This window comes from Onychostoma macrolepis, chromosome 05 (genome assembly GCF_012432095.1).
Source record: "Onychostoma macrolepis isolate SWU-2019 chromosome 05, ASM1243209v1, whole genome shotgun sequence".
Lineage (NCBI taxonomy): Eukaryota > Metazoa > Chordata > Actinopteri > Cypriniformes > Cyprinidae > Onychostoma > Onychostoma macrolepis.
This window is the reverse complement of record NC_081159.1, coordinates 39,674,832-39,694,799: the sequence shown is the minus strand read 5'-3', so window position 1 is coordinate 39,694,799 and position 19,968 is coordinate 39,674,832. Positions and strand designations below refer to the sequence as shown.

The following is a 19,968-nucleotide window of genomic DNA, read 5'->3' as shown; positions in this document are numbered from 1 at the left end:
TGTGCCTTTTACCTTATTATTTTATCTTATTAAAAGGATAAAAGGTGTACCTTTTGAAATTTGTATCACCCCAGTGCCAACTTTTGTACCTTTTTTGAGTGTAGAGTGTAGCATATATGGTGCAGGACAAATGCCAAAGAGTTTGTTTAAATCACTTACCGTAAGCAATAATGATAGTGATGCTTGACTTAGTAAAATGATAGAGTTCATTCTGCAGTAAGAGTATGCCAGGAAACTGATATCATTTCCACACAGGAGGTAAAATTGATGTTAATAGGCCTGTGATTTGCGTCACTCTGGGTGAAACTCCGGCTCTGCAAAAGCAGGAGTCCAATTTCATTTTTTTTTTTTTTTTAGTGCAGTGTGTTTTCAGTTCCTGATTTAACAGGATATTTTGTATGTTTTTATCCGGGTTGCTTCACTATGTTTTCCTGTTTCCACTGCAGTCTACAACCATAAACACTTGATATTTAAAATCAATTTAATAACGCAGTAAATCTATTGTATAATGTCCAATAATGCAGCAATGGAAAGTTCTGGAGCCTTGAAAGATCCTGTTGCAGTAAAATTGCTGGCAGCTATACAAAGTTAGTCTGGTGTTGGGCTGAACCACAAAACGGAGGAATGTACTGGCCCTCGTCTCCACCTTCCTTTGGATATTAACTCTTTGTTCACAATAGCTTCACGCGATCTAGAGATCAGGCGCACAATCAAACCTTCATGCTTGACCTGTCACCTTTCAGCTTTCTCTTATGTTGCCAAATGATACACAGGATGTTTCTTTGCAAACTCTAAATCTGTTGTGGTGCTGCTGTACTGTCAGTTTGTGAGAGACATGAAAATTTGACCCCTCCAGCAACTGGCCTTTTCCACCCTTGTAACTATTTTGAACCACACTGATTTACCAGAAAGTTCAAAGCACATAATTGAACTAACTGTAAATGCTGCTGTCAAGATTATGCATGTCTCAACATTCATACTGAGGTTATTTAACCTCTCAATGGCACGTGCTTTAATTGCAATAAGAAAAGTGTGCAGTGAAAAAGAAATTAAAGTAACTATGCAGAATTAGGGCAGGGTGTTATGGCAATATATATAATATATATTTAAAAATAAGAATTAAATATAATTTAATAACTATTCCCTTGAAGTAACAATAGTGGAAAATAAATAAATAGCGGATTTAACATCAAAATGTTAAAATGTATATTTCCTTATTTGTGACCCTGGACGACAAAACCAGTCTTAAGTGTCAATTTACCGAAATTGAGATTTATACATCATCTGAAAGCTGAATAAATAAGCTTTCCATAGACGTATGGTTTGTTAGGATCGGACAATATTTGGCTGAGATACAACTATTTGAAAATCTGGAATCTGAGGGTGCAAAAAAATCTAAATATTGAGAAAATCGCTTTTAAAGTTGTCCAAATGAAGTTCTTAGCAATGCACATTATTAATCAAAAATTAAGTGTTGATATATTTACGGTAAGAAATTTACAAAATATCTTCATGGAACATGATCTTTACTTAATATCCTAATGATTTTTGGCGTAAAAGAAAAATCGATAATTTTGACCCATACAATGTATTTTTGGCTATTGCTACAAATATACCCCAGCGACTTAAGACTGGTTTTGTGGTCCAGGGTCACATTAAAGTATAATAAAAATCTAGTTAATAATTATCAAGGCATGTTTTCAATACTATTTAAACATTAATACAATATATAAGACTTTTTAAAATATCTGTGCACAAATATTACAATACAACAGAATATACTGGCACAACTGTTCAAAGAGTTCTAATTCAATTTATTGAATCAGACGGACTAAACTGACAAAATTATGTTAAAAATTGCAGACGCATCTGAAACGATGCTTTCCCCCGGCATAGCACTTTTTTAACCCTGTATTAATTTATCACAAATTTAACCCTGGGTTAATGCCAACACAGAATTGTGGTGCCATTGTTAAATTACACCTAAAAATTAGTCTTAAAAACAGGCTAATATGAACAGTGTGAAACATGGAACAAGAAAAGTCAGAATTGCATTAAAATGACTGTTAAAAATACTTTTGCGTAGTGGAAAGCCATGAATATCTAAATGAATAGTGCAGTCAGAAATACTCATGTTTCAAGACATTTTCTCCATGTGGAAGGTATTTCACATGGAAAGCGTGTGCATGTGTGGTGATTGCGTGACATTCGCTTTTCGGCCGTGTCTCCAAGTGATTAAAAGTCAATCTTGTTATGTTCAGCATTCTCAGACAGAGGGCTGTAGGCAGGTATGGGCTTTGTAATTGGGATCCAAAATGATTTGTGGTGGTAACCAGGCTTCTGTCTCTCACATACACATATACACACAAGGGTGAAATCAAGATCAACCTGCCAATCACAGCGGAGGAAACAAACCCAAACAACAAGCAAGCGAAAACAGCAGCGCACACCACAAACACATGGCAGAGACAGTTAGTGCAGTTTTATATACTTCGGTAACACTTTATTTTGATGGTCCCTTTTGAACATTCTGTTGACACTAAGTAATGTTGCAACTACATGTCAACAAACTCTCATAAGAGTATTAGTAGACTGTCTGCTTCATATCTACCAACTCCTTATTGTGTTGGTCTCCCAACAGATATTCTACTGACTATAAGTAACTTTGCAAGAACGTGTCAACTTAATCTAACCCTAACCCTACCAGTCAACTAATACACTACTAACACTCTAATGAGAGTCAGTAGAAATGTAGGTGCAACATTACTTATAGTCAATAGAATGTGTTAAAGGGACCATCAAAATAAAGTGAAACCTATACTTCTATATACGGTAAAACACAATTGAAATATTTCAATGCTGCAACAAGCAGCCAGATTAAATATGATTTGATGGTTCTCTTCACAAACGATAAACGTTCTAATATTTGTGGTGTAATGTGACAAATATTGCAAGACACTTAAAATGTCAGTATATCCAGAAATAACCATTAAAATCCACAAGACTTAGCAAAAGACTATGATATGATAGATTATTATGATAGAAACACTTACTGACCTGGTCTGTGTGAAAGGTACAGTATATGCAATCTTTTATCTTCATTGTCATGGTGGCATAAAGCTGATAAAGTTGCTAAATCATGTAACTTTTATACAAGATTCACAAGTTCGCCAGAAATCAGTGTGACGTAAAACACTGTTTCTAGAGCAAACTCTCTGTAACATGTGACCAGAAGTTCATCCTCTGAGAAAGTAGTGCCAGCTCAAAAGCATCAACTGCATTATTAATTGTTGACCGTTCTCTGAATATCAGATCTTGAGGACCATCAGAATGAATTTCTATATGGAAGTTAAAATTTGACACACATATTGTCAGTATTTGTATTGAACTGATCATTTACAATTTTTTTTTTTTTTTTTTAGAAATGCTTTATAAAAAGAAATGAACTATACATTATACAATTGAATTATACAAAACACAAAAAGCAATATTTTACACAAATTTTTAGGTGCCACAACAGCTTAACATGAATATCACTGCGGTGTAATGTTACTGGAATTGAAAATAATAAAAATAAAAATGTAATTCATTCCTGTGACGCAAAGCTGAATTTTCAGCAGCCATTACTTCAGTTGTTGTTGTTACATATCAGCTTCACATGTCACATACCTGTATAGATGAAAAATTCAACAATATAATAAAGACAAACATTTATGTACTTAGACAAAAAAGACAAGATTTTGTACATCCAATTCTATAAAGAAACTTTAAATGTACTGGTGATAAAAATTGCAAAAGTTTTTCTGGGTCAATCTCACAAGTTTGTCCATTACTTCAGTCTTCAGTGTCACATGATCCTTCAGAAATCATTGCTGCACGTTCTTTTTATTATCAAAAAACAGTTGTACTGATTAATATTTTGTGAAAAATGTGATATTTATTTTCAGGACTCTTTGATGAATAGACAGTTCAAAAGAACAGCATTTATATGAAATAGAACTATTATGAAACATTATAAACATCTTCACTGTCACTTTTCATCAATTTAGTGCATCCTTACTGAATATTCGGTGTAGCATATCACTGAAATGTGATTCTAAGATGGCTGAAAATAGCTGAATAATGAGAATATTACACATTTTCTAAAGCTCTCTCAAAGCAGGTTCACTTTTCCCACTACTTGTCTGCATCCAGTTTTTGCGTACTGTCTTCCAGCTGCAGTGTGATAGGCCAGTTCATCCGCCAGTCTCTCTACATGGCTGAGGTCGGGGTAAAACCCTTCGAGGGTCATTTCCTCTAGAAAGCATTGAATGACATGTTCCCGCTCCAGCAGGGAAAGAGGGATGAGCTCGACCGCGGGCTCCGTCCATAGAGGATGGATGAGAGACAGGGCCCGTTGGAGCGGTTTATGGGCCCCGGAGGTGGAGGTGTTTTGAAGAACATGAGCTGTGATCTGCCTTTGCCCCAGACTGCTGAGAAAAACGTAAACCACGTTCAAAAACTCATTGGTCTGATTGGACTGAAGAAACGTCTGCAGGATGTCCAGCAGCGGAGGCGGCATCAGTTCCACCTCGTCCAGGATGAAGAAGGGAATCTGCTCCTCTTCCTCGGCTCGAGTCACTACCTCTGATATACGCTGAGCTAGTTTGGAGGCGCAGTGCTGTGCCGCGTCCTGTAGGGGGCAGTGGTGTTTGGATAAATAATGCACCACTAGCTTGTCGTCGACCACAGAGCGGAAGTGGCGTGCCAGCAGGCGACCCAGGTGGCTCTTCCCGACGCCAGACGCCCCGTGCAAAGACAGGGCGAGGGGTCGCTGGTGGGCGTAAGTGGACAGGTAATCGTTCAGATGCTCCATCAGCTCCTCTAGCGCCTCCGGCTGGCCAAACACCTCCCTGTTCAGCGACCTCTCCAAACCCTCCAGATCGTACTTCAACACATGGTCGTCCAGATTCTCAATAGCGTTGTAGACCTGGGAGAACAGGAACAGAATCTTTTTAATAAAAAGTATATATATGTTGATTTTAGGTAGAGTGACCATTTATCCAATTTTACCCCTTAAATGTCCTGGCTGGGATTTTTAAATTGCCTATAAGGTCAAGTTTTGTTTTTTTTCCCTACTGACAGTGTTTCTATTGTACAGATACATTATACTGTATATTTGCGCTGCTTTGATGGTTCTCTCTAGAATCTACCTTCCTGCTTGCCATGATTGGTCGATTATGTACAATGCATGCACGCAATTGGTCAGACTACTTTTTAGTCACAAGTATGAAAACAATAGGAAAACAAAGCAAAAACCTAGACCTTTTAGCAGAGGTGGAAAGTTCAGGTTCAGAAAGTAAAAGTCCTCCTCAGTATTTTGTTCCAATCACCTGGATTTGATAATCAGCACAGTTTTTTCAGCCAGGAGACAGAACTAATTAGTGAAATTAGCTGGCTGAGTTCATGGTGGAATAAACATATGTCAGGACTTTTACTTCCTGACCCCTGGACTTTCCACCTCTGCTTTTTAGTAAATTTAGAAATCCCGACTAGGACATGTCTGGTAAAAAGAGGACGAACCAATGGTAGATGGGGGAAACTTCTTTGAAAACAATCAGTTCAGGCACAAAATGACACTCAAGGAAAAGATCAGGCAGAATGACCTGGATGAAGACGATCACGCTGAAGAGCAGCAGGAAAGGTTTCGCCCCGCTGCGCTCTTTCTTTGGCTTGAATATCAAAGCGTCATTTGGGAACAGCACACGGGACTTCCTGCGCTTGGACTTCCTGGTCTGGGGAGTCTTAGGGTGCAAACTCCCATCAGACACAGTCGAGTTAGTGCTCAACCTGACTGAATTAGATCTCTTTAGGTACTTCTTCTTGATCCGGATCATGGCTTTCAGCTGTGGGGAGAGGATAGAGGTGCTTTGCCTACCTTCCTTCTCCTCATCTCCTCTCTCCGTTTCCACCTGAGCATTCATTGAAAGGCCTTCACAGTCCACCATCGGCCTGGGAAACTGAGAGAAGCAAACATAAGACATATATAACAGTATTTCACATTAGGTGTGTGTTTTATAGCATACAGCTCCTCAAAAGTCATGCAGTTCTGCTAGAGGTCACGGAAGGTAGCGTGACTTGCTTTAAACAGTCTTGCATTTTGCTGTATCTTGGCAAATGTTTGATAATTAGAGGTAATTAAGAACTGGATTTGGCAACAATATACATGTGTGTATAGAGGGTGGATGTAGATCATGAACCTGAGGCAAGAAAAGTGTAAAGCAAAGAGCATTATGGCCCTAAATCAACCTAATTGCTCTTTTCAAGTTTAAATAGTTGCACATTAATGGTTTTCACTTTTCAAGGTTTTTTAAGGTCATTGAGAAAGTTCTGATATTAAATTATGTTCACATTAAAAGCACATTTCCGATATAGGCTATAATTATACAATAGAGTCTATTGACAGTATTGACAAAAATGTGTGGTTAAAAAAAAAGAATTTATATTGAGAAATAGCCAAGGACTGTGCCGTATATTAAGAGGCAGGCAAGCTCTGCTTCATCTCAAAATTACCAAAAAATTTAATAAAAATTATTTGAAAAATTAAATATAAAATAATTACTTTATTTCTAATTTTTGATTAGTAGAAGTACAAAAATTACTCAATCTAAAACTGGAATAAAAGGGAACGGAAACTATGATAAATAAAAACAGAAAAAAGTGACAAAAATTTAAATGACAAAAGCAACAAAATTACTAAATAAAAATGAAAAATCTAAAAAAAAAAAAAGGTAACAAATATTACTACAAGAATAATAGTATACTAAAACAACAATGAATCAATTATTAATTCATTCATAATTATAATTTTTATCCATCTGACATAAAAAAAAAATCTTGCCTGTCAGATGAAGAATCTGTGAAATTATTATTAGACTTAAATTAAAGAAGAGACCTAAGCCATATATTTTGTTCCCTCATGATGACCTAAAACGTATCAGCATTGTGGCAATCTTTTGCATGATCAAACATAACTCATATTTTCTTCAGAAAACATTTAGTAATCTAGTTTCTGTTTATTCACACGTATACTGTACATGTAGGGAAAATCCAAACATATTTCTAACTAAATTTTTCGACACAGTGCTCTCTGTGTATTATTTCCCAGTCATATTATCTGAAGAGTATTTCCTCTTCTTCCACAAGTCTGGGCAAAAAGAGAGAGAGGGAGAGGGCTAAGCTCTCATACAGTATGTGAGTGTGTGATGCGTTTACTGTTTTGCATTACTGTACACTTACATTGCCGCTTTGCATTACAGCAAATGCAAAGGAAGGAACAACAGGGAGTTGATGTATAACATACTATGACATTGTAAATTACAGTGTAAAACGTTATTTTTCAAAGCTGTAATTAAGACAGAGTTTTTTTTTTTTTTTAGTGGCCATTGACAGTATTTTCTGAATAATGAAATAGTAAACAACATTATCCAAAATTCCCTCTGTATTTGCATATTTTGAAACATAACATTTCAGAAAACTTGTAATACAAAAAATGTTAGCAACATACGACGATATCTAGATAGTCTTACCGGTATTCACCAGTGGTGTCTTGCCTTAAATTTAAATGCCTTGTTTATTTAACGCAATGACATTCAGAGAGTTTTAAGTGTGACCTAAGTGTCAAAAAGACATTGTAGATGCATAAATGAAAACATGACTGAATATTTGAATCTTTGGAGTGATGGTTGGAGAATGGTGTTTGTTTGCACACAGCTCTGTGAGGTCAGTTATGCAAACTTTACCATGCAAATGGTTCTGTTGCACAGCAGCAGTAACATAAAACATGAATATTCGATTTTAAAAATAAAAGTTCTTTATCGGCATCTATGGTTCAGTGAAGAACCTTTAACATCTATGCACTCTTAAAGATATAGATTCCAAAAAAGGGTTTTTGCAGAGATGTCATAGAAGAACCAATTTTGGTTCCCAAAGAACTTTTCAGTCAAGAGTTCATAAAAGAACAGTTTTTTTATTTTCTTAGTGTGAAGAACATTTTAAAAACCTATAGAACCACTATAAAGAACCTTTTGTCTAATAGAAAGGTTCTAAGAATGTTAAAGGTTCTTCATTGAACCATAAATGACTATAAAGAACCTTTATTTTTAAAAGTGTGCATCCATCCAGGTTTCTTACTAGTGGAAAAGTTCTTCAGATTTTTAAAATGTGCTTCACACTATAAGAAGAAATGGTTATTTTAGGAACTGTTCACTAAAAAGGTTCTTTAGGCAACCAAAAATGGTTCTCCTATGGCCTGAACCTCATTTTTAAGAGTCTAAAGACAGTGTGACAATGATCCAGAAATATGAGTTAGATTCCAAAAAAAAAAAAAAAAAATCACTGACAGATAGATGCCTGAACTTGTCTGATTATACGGATATGCAATATAATATGGGCCTTTACCTCACATGGATCAGTCTGGTATCAGCTGTGATGATATTATGCATTGATGAGAAATATGTGAATCATCAAGATTGATCAGAGACGGTTACCTTCAAAGTTGCATGAGGTGTCTTCTTGCTTCCTGCTCCTTGAGTCTTGGTGAGATTCCCTCTTCCAAACGCACCAGTCCTGTCCACCTGTCGGATACCTGCTCACTCCTGTCGCATTCACTCCATCTCTGTGTTTGAGCTCCACCCTCTCGCTCCCTGTAGTCATTTCCTCTTCCTATGATATGGAATAAACTGCAAACAAGTAGCCAGTATCAGGGTCAATGTAAAACTGTAGCTGCACAGTCAGATGGAAAAAGTCCCAATGCAAATCATATAAAAAACTGTGCATGCTTTAAAGCACTTTTTAGACTAATTTGGGATAGTATAAATCATCCTATTATTAATATTTATGGTTGAAGTTGAAGTCTATTAGAGCATGGCCTGCTGTCTTAGGGCCCCTTAAATAAGTCAAAATAAACAGCTTTATTTGTAGATTTGTAAAAAATCTTAAAAAGTTTGCATATGTAATTTATGTTGAATATCATATTTGATACATCAGGCTTTTATAGTTCATATGATATAGTGAGGACATGGAGATCATACTCCAGGAGGCAAAACTATCAGTGCAAAAACATGCATTTTGGCGCAGTTGCTGATATTTACATGTCAAAAGACATGGGGAAGTTGTGGCCTAATGGTTAGAGAGTCGGACTCGTAACCCAAAGGCCGTGGTTTCGAGTCTCAGGACCGGCAGGGGGAGTAAATAACCAGCGCTCTCTCCACTCTCAATACCACGACTGAGGTGCCCTTGAACAAGGCACTGAACCCCCAACTGCTCCCCGGCCACCGCGGCATAAATGCCTGCCCACTGCTCTGGGTGTGTGTGTGCAGAGGTGTAAAATACTTGAGTAATATTACTTTACTTAAGTATTATTTTGGGGGATTTGTACTTTATTCAAGTACAATTTAAACTGACTACTTGTACTTTTACTTGATTACATTTCTGAAGAAAAAACTGTACTTTTTACTCCTTACAATTTTATTTCATCTTGAAAAGTACATTACATTTTTATTTTATCTTATGCACATTAAATATGGTAAACGGAAGCTCAAACGTGCGTGCCTGATGTGAGAACCAATGATCATTGTTTTATACATCAAGCACACATATTTCTACTTCATTTATGACTTTCATCAGGTAAATGTCTGGCTTCAAAAGTTCACCATCAAATCCGAGGAAGCATATTGAGGTAGCAAAGTTGCATTTTCCCAAAAAATGTTTATTCATTATTTGTTCTGTTTTGATAGAGCCATTAGCTGTGTAATATATTAGCTGAATGCACAAGGTTGAGTGCAAATAAAATCAGTGATAAGAATTTAAATACCATTAATATTTTTGTGGAAATATTTTCATAATTAATTAAAAATCTCCAAAAGTGTTTAAATAAGCATTGTTTGTTAAATTAATTGTAATTCATGTTTAGTGATGTTATCACCAGGTAGTGGATAAGTTGTATTTATAATATGTCATTATATGACACATTGAGTAGGAATCAGTACTGTCAATGTTTGTTTTTGTTTTTTTATCTTAATAATTGCATGATTTGCTCATTAACTAATCTAAATAATAACAAATAATTATTTATCAATATTTGCTGAGAGAAAAATAAAAAACTCTAAAAGCCCCAAATAAATAATTAAAAGATTAACACACAAAAAAAGTGGCCTTTCAAAACGTTAATGTTGTATGTTTTAATTCTATGACTCTTCTCATTAATTCAACACATTCTAGTATTCTGTGTGGAATATGTTTCTAGCCTCTGCATCGCATCTTGCTCTTCAAAGGGATAGTTCACCCAAAAATGAAAATTCTCTTATCATTTACTGACCCTCATGTCATCCCAGATGTTTATGACTTTCTTTCTTAAGATGAACACAAGTAAAGATTTTTAGTCCAGATAAAATATTAAGTTTAAAATATTAAACTTAATATTCAAGTTTAAAATATTAGTATTTGTATCCTTCTTACACATATCATTTCACTTAAGAGGACACTGATTCATTAACAGGGGTTGCATGCGTTACTGTCATATTCACTTTGTGTAGTTTTTGAAGTGTCATTTTTGGACGTCCCATACACGTGATTTTTTCCCCTAAAATTCTAAAACTTTTTTTTTTACTAAAACTTAGTTTACTTTTAATCCCTTTCCCTGTATTTGTTTTTCCGGTGTTCCGCTGTGCTGCATTTTAATTGTTGTTGTTGCACTAGATATACGTGTTTGACCTGCACCACTGCATTTTGTTTAGTTTTCTCCCTTTAACCAAATTTCTGAATGTCTGTCAGAAAAGAAAGTACTTCTACTTTTTTAATACTTGAGTACAATTTAAAGTATTACTAACAAATATAAAAGTTATTCTTACATATACTCTATAAAATCAGTAAAGATTTCACGGCAAAAAGCCAGCAGAAGGAGGACATTTGTACAATTATAAAGGCCTTTACTTGCTGAAAAAGGATAAATTATCACCATCGACAAAGAGCTTGCCAGCCAATAGTGTTTTTCCATTTCCTACAGTTGTTTAGCATAATCTTATACAATCTTTTATTCATGCAACACAATATATTGAGTTTCATTTTTGAATGAATGAATCAATTAATCAATCAATCTGAATGACCCATCTCTGCATCACTGACGTATCTCTACATTGTTCACAAATTGTCTAAATAACATTTACATAACCGCTCTGTGGGTGGAACAGAAAACAAATTTACTTTGCATTATTTGCAGTCTATTTCACTAATTATTCAATTAGGGTAATTTTGCTGGAGGAACAGGATTCCTAACAAAATAATGAACAGTAGGAATTCTAAGTCCAAGTGTCCAGACAGAAACAGACCATGAATTTATCCATGAAAGTTTGTGTCCTTGAATTTCCACCTTACAGACGTTTGTCACAAATTTCGTCATCTGTACGTTTGTTTGTACACAAAACTGAACGACCGCTTGAGTCACAATCTTGAGTGGACATTGAGTTGATGTTTTCATGGCAACATTACATGGCAACACTTTTGTGATTTGCAGTTCTGATTTTATTGCAAATTACATATATTTTATGCCATACAGTAGAGGAAACACACTTTGGTAATTTAACCCAGAAAATACTTATAATATTGTCATAAATAAATAATTATAAAACTACAACAATAAAAACATAACTTGCACTTTGAATGGATAAACTATATAACAATAAAAATAATAATACATAAATGTATTAAAACATATATTCTAATTACAATTAAATTAGTATAATTTTATTTCAATAATGAATATTATTATTATTAGTGTTATGAAATTGTTATTATTGATTTATTATTAGTGTTAATAATTATTATAATTAATAATATTAAAATAATAAATATATAAAATATATTTTAGTTGTTTAAATGATTTATTATTATAATATTTTTAAAAATAAATAAAATAAAATGTATTTGAATAATTTAATAAAATAATAACATTGATTTATTCTTTTTTAATTTGGTTATGGTTAAATTATTATTTATTATAATAATATTTACTTTAATAATAATTAACATTAAATAATTGTTAGTAAATTATTATCATTGATTTATTATTGCTGTTAATAATAATAATAATAATGTATATTTTAATTATTATTAAATTAAGATTATTATAATATTATTAGTATTAGTCTAAGTGATTACATGTAATCTGGAGTACGTTATCAGATTCCAAAATGAATGACTTATTAGATAAGATAATCTTTTAAGATTATATTAAATTTTAAAATGCTCATAATCAGACTACAGTTACTTGTTTATTGATATAATGATTTATTGTTTATTGATTGACATGATTACTTATTTTTCACACAATAGTAATAAATTATTCATAATATATTTATTCTCCCTTTTTCATCTTTTACATTTTTCTGTCTAAATTAACCTACTGCTTATATACATATATCTGTCATTGTGATGTGACTGAGACTGTGACTGCTTTTTTCATGAGATGTTATGATAAAGAGATTATATAATATATATAAGGGTGCCGATATTTTTGGTGTGTATATATATATACACACCACAAATATTGGCACCCTTGGTAAATATGATCAAAGAAGGCTGTGAAAATTAATCTGCATTATTAATCCTTTTGATCTTTTATTTTAAAATTTCACAAAATTCTAACCTTTCATTGGATAATAAGAATTTAAAATGGGGGGGAAATATCATTATGAAATAAATGTTTTTCTCTAATACACACTGGCCACAGTTAATGGCACCCTTTTAATCAATACCTTTTGAAACCTTCATTTGCCAGTTTAACAGCTCTAAATTTTCTCCTATAACGCCTGATGAGTTTAGAGAACACCTGACAAGAGATCAGAGACCATTCCTTCATCCAGAATCACTCCAGATCCTTCAGATTCCCAGCTCCATGTTGGTGCTTCTTCTCTTCAGTTCACCACTCATTTTCTACAGGGTTCAGGACAGAGGACAGGAATGGCCAGCAGAAGCTTGGTTTTGTGCTCAGTGACCCATTTTTGTGTTGTTTTTGAGGTTTGTGTTTGGATTATTGTACGGTTGGAAGATCCAGACATGGCCCATTATATGATTTCTAACAGAGTCAGTCACTTATTGATTTTTTATCTGTTGGTATTTGATAGAATCCATGATGCCATGTGTCTAAACAAGATGTCCAGGACCTCCCGCAGAAATATAGGCCCACAACATCAAAAATACAGCAGTATATTTCATTGTACACATGGGGTGCTTTTTATCCCTGTGTTCACCAAACCCATCTTGAGTGTTTGCTGCTAAAAAGCTCATTTTTTAGTTTCATCTGACCATAGAAGCCAGTGCCATTTGAAGTTCCAGTCATGTCTGATAACTGAATATGCTGGAGTTTGTTTTTGGATGAGCGAGGAGAATCTTACTTGAAACCCTCCCAAACAACATGTGCTGATGTAGGTGCTGTTTGACAATTTTTTAAAGGTTTTCTGACCCAGAGACTCAACTATTTTCTGCAATTCTCCAGCTGTGGTCCTTGGAGAGTCTTTAGCCACTCAAACTCTCCTTCTCACCGTGCATTAGGACGATATAGACACATGTCCTCTTGCAGGGAGTTTTGTAACATGTTATGTTGATTGGAACTTCTTAATTATTGCCCTGATCGTGGAAATGGGAATTTCCACTGCTCTAGCTCTTTTCTTAAAGCCACTTCACTAATTTGTGAAGCTCAATTATCTTTTGCGGCACATCAGAAATATATTCTTTGGTTTTTCTCATTGTGATGGTTGATTAAAGGAATTTAGGCTTTGTTTTCCCTCCTATTTATATTTCTGTGAAACAGGAAGCCATGGCTGGATAATTTCATGTTCATAATCACCCTGGAGTGCTCAAAATTGTGAATATGAATGGGAATATACTTCAGAGATATTTTACTTCATTTCTAGGGGTGCCAATAATTGTGTCCAACGTGTATTTGAGAAAAACATTTATTTCATAATGATATTTCCCCCCATTTTAAATTCTTATTATCTATATAAAGGTTAGATTATTGTGATTTTTTTTAAATTAAAGATCAAAAGGATTAACAAGGGTGCCGATATTTTGGCCATGACTGTATGTATGTATGTATGTATATAAATATATATATATATATATATATACACATAAAGGGGGAGTGTTTCCTGTTCTTCAGATAGAAAGGTTACTCATCCACTGGGAGAAAGCCATCATGAAAACGCACTGTATGTGGGAGTGATGTGAGTAACACTGCTTGTTTGTTTGTGGTGAAATTTATTGACCTTGTCTTCAGAGACACAAGAGTCACTCGCTCATTTGACTGCAAGAGCGGAGAAATTTAGCGGGGTGGGAGGAAGCTTGTTTTGTTTGGCATTTTTATGCACTTCACAATATGACATTCTTTGTTGTTCTGTAAAGCACAACAGTGACTGTTTCAGCTGATTCAGGCATTTCATTTTCTCAATAGGGATGAAGTCTTCAATAAAACATTGTAAAAATTAACCAAACTTGATTGCTCTGAGATTCATAGCAAAATTACAAACTTAGAACAAAAATGTATATATGAAAATTAAAAAAAGCACTGAAAATCAAAAAAATGAATGGTACAGTATAAAACTTTTGTTATAAGTTCTAGTTTTAATTGAAAATAAGTAAAAACTATTGCAGTAAAATCTTTGGGGTCAGTAAAATCAAATCAATTTCATTCAAAGATTTTTTTTTCAAAAGTGACAGTAAAAACTTAGACATTGTTATAAAAAATGTTACAATAAATGCTGTTCTTCTGAACTTTCAAAGAATCCTGATAAAAACATATCACGGTTTTCACAAAAATATGAAGCAGCACAACATTAATAATAACAAGAAATGTTTCTTGAACATCAAATATACATAGAATAATTTCTGAAGGATCATGTGACACCGAAGACTGGACTGATGCTGAAGATTCCACTTTTCCATCACAAGAATATATTACATTTTAAAATAGAAAACAGTTGATTTTATTTGAATAATTGCAGAGCATAAGAGATTTCTTTCAAAATTTTTCTCAAAAAATCTTAATGAATATATACTTCCTAGTACTAATAATCTGGATAGTAGCCTAATCTTTTTTTTTTTTTTTTAATAAAGTTTCAATTATACTTACTTCACATTTTAACATCATTACGTAATCTCAGGGTTTATTGTAGATCTGTCCTTAATACGTATATGTTAGCCTATTATCAGTACATTATCAGTACAAACCAGTTTCTCAACAGAGAAAACAAAGGTTTTTTTCTTACTTATGGAGACTGCTCTGTTGGTAGAAAAAAACACTTGGAAATATTAAGACAGTAATAACTGTGGTAAACATTATTTAATAGTACTTAAACATCAATAAAAGCTTTTCATGTAGTGTGCCACAACTCTCATTCTCATATAGTACACACACATTTGTTTTTGTAAAAAGTGGGGACATTCCATAGGCGTAATGGCTTTTATACTGTACAAACTGTATGTGCTATTGCCCTACACCAACCCTACACCTAACCCTACTCCTTACAGGAGACTTTGTGCATTTTTACTTTCTCCAAAAAAAAAAAATCTCACTCTGTATGATTTATAAGCGTTTTGAAAAATGGGGACATGTCCTCATAAGTCACCTTCTCCTTGTAATACCTATGTCATACCCCTGTCAATATACAATTTATGTCCTCATTTGTCACAAAAATGCGTGCACCCCCCCCCGCAAAAACAAAGAAAAGGAACAGACAAACCTCGTGCCAGTTCCCAGGAAGGACACACCAGCCCACACTAGTTTACTGAGGCGGACACACACACACACATTCTTTCAATGAAATCTCTTTCTACATCAGTAACACATTCAAAGCAAAAGCACAATTGTGCATTGTAGTTTACATGCTGTACACAAGCAGTAGAGTAACACAAATAGACTGCTGTAATCTGGTCTGCTCAGTCTTTATGTTGGCTTAAAGATCATCTGACGTATATTAGCATTAGCTGCGACAATACGAAGGCAGAGATGTATGATGCATTATGATATCACCGGCTGGAAGAATCACTGGTGACCAGTCTAACCCAGCGTTTACCTCACTACAGTACGTAAAAACCATCTCTATACAGTACAATCAAACCTTCTCTAAAACAGAACTTATAATGCTTGTGGATATCTTGATTCAAATCCACACAGAAGCAGCCAGCATGGCTTATAACCAGTCCAGACTGTAACATTTATTTTAAGACCAGATATTTCTGAAACACTTTACAAAAAGGTCTCATTTTAAACATTAGCTAAAGGAATAGTTCATCCAAAATTTTAAAATGCTGAACATAGACCATCCAAGATGTAGATGAGTTTGTTTCTTCTTTCATTGGAACAGATGTGGAGAAATTTAGCATTAGTACATCACTTGCTGTCAGATCAAAAATTATAATTAACATTGTGTGAAGTGAAAAGCTGCTTGTTTGTAATGAACAAAGTATGGTGACCCATACTCAAAATGGTGCTCTGCATTTAACCCATCCAAGTGCACACACACAGCAGTGAGTAGTGAACAAGTGCACACACACACACACACACACAGTGAACACACACCCGGAGCAGTGGGCAGCCTTGCTCCAGCGCCCGGGGAGCAATTAGGGGTTCGGTTCCTTGCTCAAGGGCACCTTAGTCATGGTATCGAAGGTGGAGAGAGTGCTGTTCATTCACAATCCTCACCTTCAATTCCTGCCGGCGCAAGAATCGAACCAGCAAGCTTCAGGTTACAAGCCCGACTCCCTAACCATTAGGCCACGACTACACCTTAATTGTTGTTTCCAGCTAAAATGTGAATCCTCTATCATTGTGATATTGCATGAATGCTCATGCATTGGCTAATGCAGGGGTTAAAGCAAAAAAAAAAAAAAAAAAATATTTTGCCTGAAATATTTTCCTCAGCCAAACCCCATTTCACAGCCATACCTGTCACACACCCAGTTTAAGAGCCGTGTTTGTCTTCTTGTAATTAGGAGCGCTTGTCCTCCTAATTTCAAAACATTTAGGAGCACCTTCTAATCAATAATAAAAAAATTCTGATCAAAAATTTGCCTTCTTAATACGAGGTGACATTTGACTCAAAGTGATTTACAGGGGCATTTTCTTTTTACCTTTGTAAATGCATTTTTATAATTTTATTAAATGTATGCAGTGTTTCCTCTAGCCTTCCTAATACGAGGTGACATTTGACTCTTTAAAGTGACTTACAGGGCTATTTTCTTTTTACCTTTGCAATGGCATCATTTTCATCTTTGTCAAATTCAAAAATGTATGTTTATAAGCTTTTTAAAATCTCTATTTAAAACAATATAATAAGAAGCAGAATAAGACAAAAAAGTTACCAATCATATGAAATTAGTATTAATAAAAAAATTATTTGTACTACAGAGGTGGCACAGAAGAACACAAAAGTGACTTTCATTTTCAGACGTTTAATGAGGCTCAGAGGTGGCATGAGTGCAATTAGAGATTCATGTGGAGATTAATGTTTTAAATATAAAATTTTTAATACAGAGATATTAAAAAATTTAAATAACTGAAATTATACGCTAAAAATGAACCTGAAACCGCCAGCAGGTGGCGGCAAGTCACTGATCTCTGAATCATTCATTCAATTGATTCGTTCGAACTGATTCGGCTGATTCATTCAGGAATTAAGCAGGTGATTGTCTTTGTGAATGTGTAATCATGAATCACTAGATCTGTTCAAAAATGCACTTTCATTCATGAATGAAACAGCTGTGTTTGCTTTTAGAGATCGGCAGCGGCTCAGCTGTTACTTTATTTGGAACTATTTTCATTGATGATATAGAGCAAAAATCATGCAGTACTTGTTTAGTGATCTGTTGTATTAAATCAATTTCACATTTGCGAAATCCCTTAACAATTATTAAAAGCTGTCACTCTCCTTATCGCGATCTGTGGGCGCACAGAAAATGCGAGCGCGCGAGCGAGTTATCAAGACTCAAAAGCACGTGCAAATGATACATTCAGTCGGAATCTGCGGGAATGAGTAGAATTATCATTAATAGCTGCAGTCCCGCGCAGAAATTCAAGTTCTGCTCTGTGTTTTCTGCTAATAACCCGACTGTGAATGATGCGAGCGGTGTTACTATGTTTTCAGTGAGAAGCTGCAGCCGTGGCGGGGATGATTTTTGGTGTGCCGGCAGAACAACAACAACAACAATGCGCTACATGTTTCTTTTCCCCTCATTTTTTCCTATTGACGATATCCGTCGTAGACTCACTGCGATTAACGGAAATCCGTCGTAGTGACGGAGAACCTGCTAATATTATCCCTGCTAGTATTAAATGAGACCTTATTGAGTCATTGTGCTCATGCTGTTCTATTTTTAGATCTTTCCTATATAGCACACTGATGTGTTGATTTCAAAATTCTGAAAAAGTCCAGCTAGTTTAGTGCAAATAATTACTTTACTTCCTTCATTTTCCCCTGACATCCTCTTAGCTGAAGTCACTTAAGTTACACAGAAATTAGTTTCCCCATTTCTGAGGTTTCAGATGGCACTCATCATCTTTTTACTGGTTTGTTTGGTTTTGTCAGCCATACAAGGAAAGAGAGTGGAGGGGGCAGCTTCGAGCTCTGGTACTTTTCCATTGCGTAGGCAGCAGCACATTACCTGAAGCTCAGTGAACGAACTCTGGCGAGAGGACGCCATCTGGTGCACGTGAGGGGCAACGAATTTGGCTCTTTTTTTGTCGTTTCTACATGACTGACAAACTTTGATAATGCTATCGCTATGTAATCGCTTTGTAAAACAAGACAAAACGACTTTAATAGCTGTGCTGGTATTAGAAAACAAAAACAATTCATCAACGTAGTAAACAAGCATGCATAATAAAACAAATAATTATAGACCTAATAAAAAAAAAGTATTTTTCTTATTCTACTTATATTAGTTTTCTTCGTGTGTAAATGTTAACAATACTTTCCCTTACAAAAATTAATCATGGTTTTACTACAAAAAAACAAAACAAAACCATGGTTAGCTACTAGGTAACCGCATGGTTTTGCTATACTAACCATAGTTTAACCACGGCATTTGTAGTAAAACTGTGGTAATAAAAATGGTAGTCAATACGCCAAAAAATCATGGTTACAACATTTTTACTATAATAAAACCATGGTTAATTTTTGTAAGGGTTGGCAATAAAGCCTTCTTTTACCATGCAAATAAAGCTAACTGAATAGGAATTTAGTATAGGAATTCGGTTCAATGAGGAGGAAATTGAACTACAAAAAAGGTTAATTCTATCTAATTCTATTATTCTAACATATTGAAAGAAAACGAGGCTATGAGGGAAAGAATTGCAGTGCATTCAATGGATTGGACTGCTGTTTAACAATTTAACAGTCCAGCTGAAAAAAACGTCTTTCCAAAAAACACAAAAAAACCCAAAACAAACAGAAAACCTTTAGTATACAAACACTATGTTTTCCAAGTTGTGAGTTGGAGAAAATTACAGGATCTAGGATCTTTATACAGTGCGTGCCATTATAAATACTGTAAATCTGTCCCACACAGCCTCATTTTCATCTGTTAAAATTCAATATGGCGTCTAACCTGATTTGCAGTGGTTCTCAACCATAATTTAACTTAACTGCATTGCTAAAAACAGAATAAAGAGGCAAACTGAAATATATATATAAAAAAAAAAAAAACAACTTCTTGAATCACAAAAAAATATTGTGGTTAATTTTTAACACTAGTTTCTGTTCAGTAAAAACTGGGGGCCTTTGTCACAGTTATAGCTGAAATACCGTACCTTATATTGGGAGCCTTTGAATATTATGTTGGATAATGGGAGGCCTTTGAGTCAAAAAGGTTGAGAAACACCGGTCTATAAAACAAGACAACCCCTCTTTACTGTAATAAAGATATTGTATGGCA

At 34.7% G+C, this 19,968-nt stretch overlaps 2 protein-coding genes across 3 annotated transcripts in view; both read right to left on the bottom strand.

Annotated features, from left to right (window-relative positions):
* Positions 1-1,900: 1,900 nt before the first annotated feature.
* On the bottom strand, positions 1,901-8,640 carry tor4ab (torsin family 4, member Ab). 2 transcript variants are annotated; one of them, XM_058776256.1, is made up of 3 exons: positions 8,529-8,640; positions 5,646-5,999; positions 1,901-4,969 (listed from the first exon to the last, which is right to left on the bottom strand). In XM_058776256.1, exons 2-3 carry the CDS (start codon positions 5,985-5,987, stop codon positions 4,154-4,156), a joined length of 1,158 nt encoding a protein of 385 aa, XP_058632239.1. In that variant the 5' UTR covers positions 5,988-5,999; positions 8,529-8,640; the 3' UTR covers positions 1,901-4,153. The 2 variants fall into 2 exon arrangements, with proteins under 2 accessions (XP_058632239.1, XP_058632238.1); XM_058776255.1 differs by lacking the exon at positions 8,529-8,640 and having other exon boundaries at positions 5,646-6,504.
* LOC131540899 (E3 ubiquitin-protein ligase RNF183) overlaps positions 8,164-19,968 on the bottom strand; it is a 16,339-nt gene continuing 4,534 nt past the window's right edge. Inside the window, exon 3 of the mRNA XM_058776260.1 lies at positions 8,164-8,720. Coding sequence (XP_058632243.1) covers positions 8,531-8,720 — 190 coding nt within the window. The 3' untranslated portion in view covers positions 8,164-8,530. The remainder of the gene's footprint in view (positions 8,721-19,968) is intronic.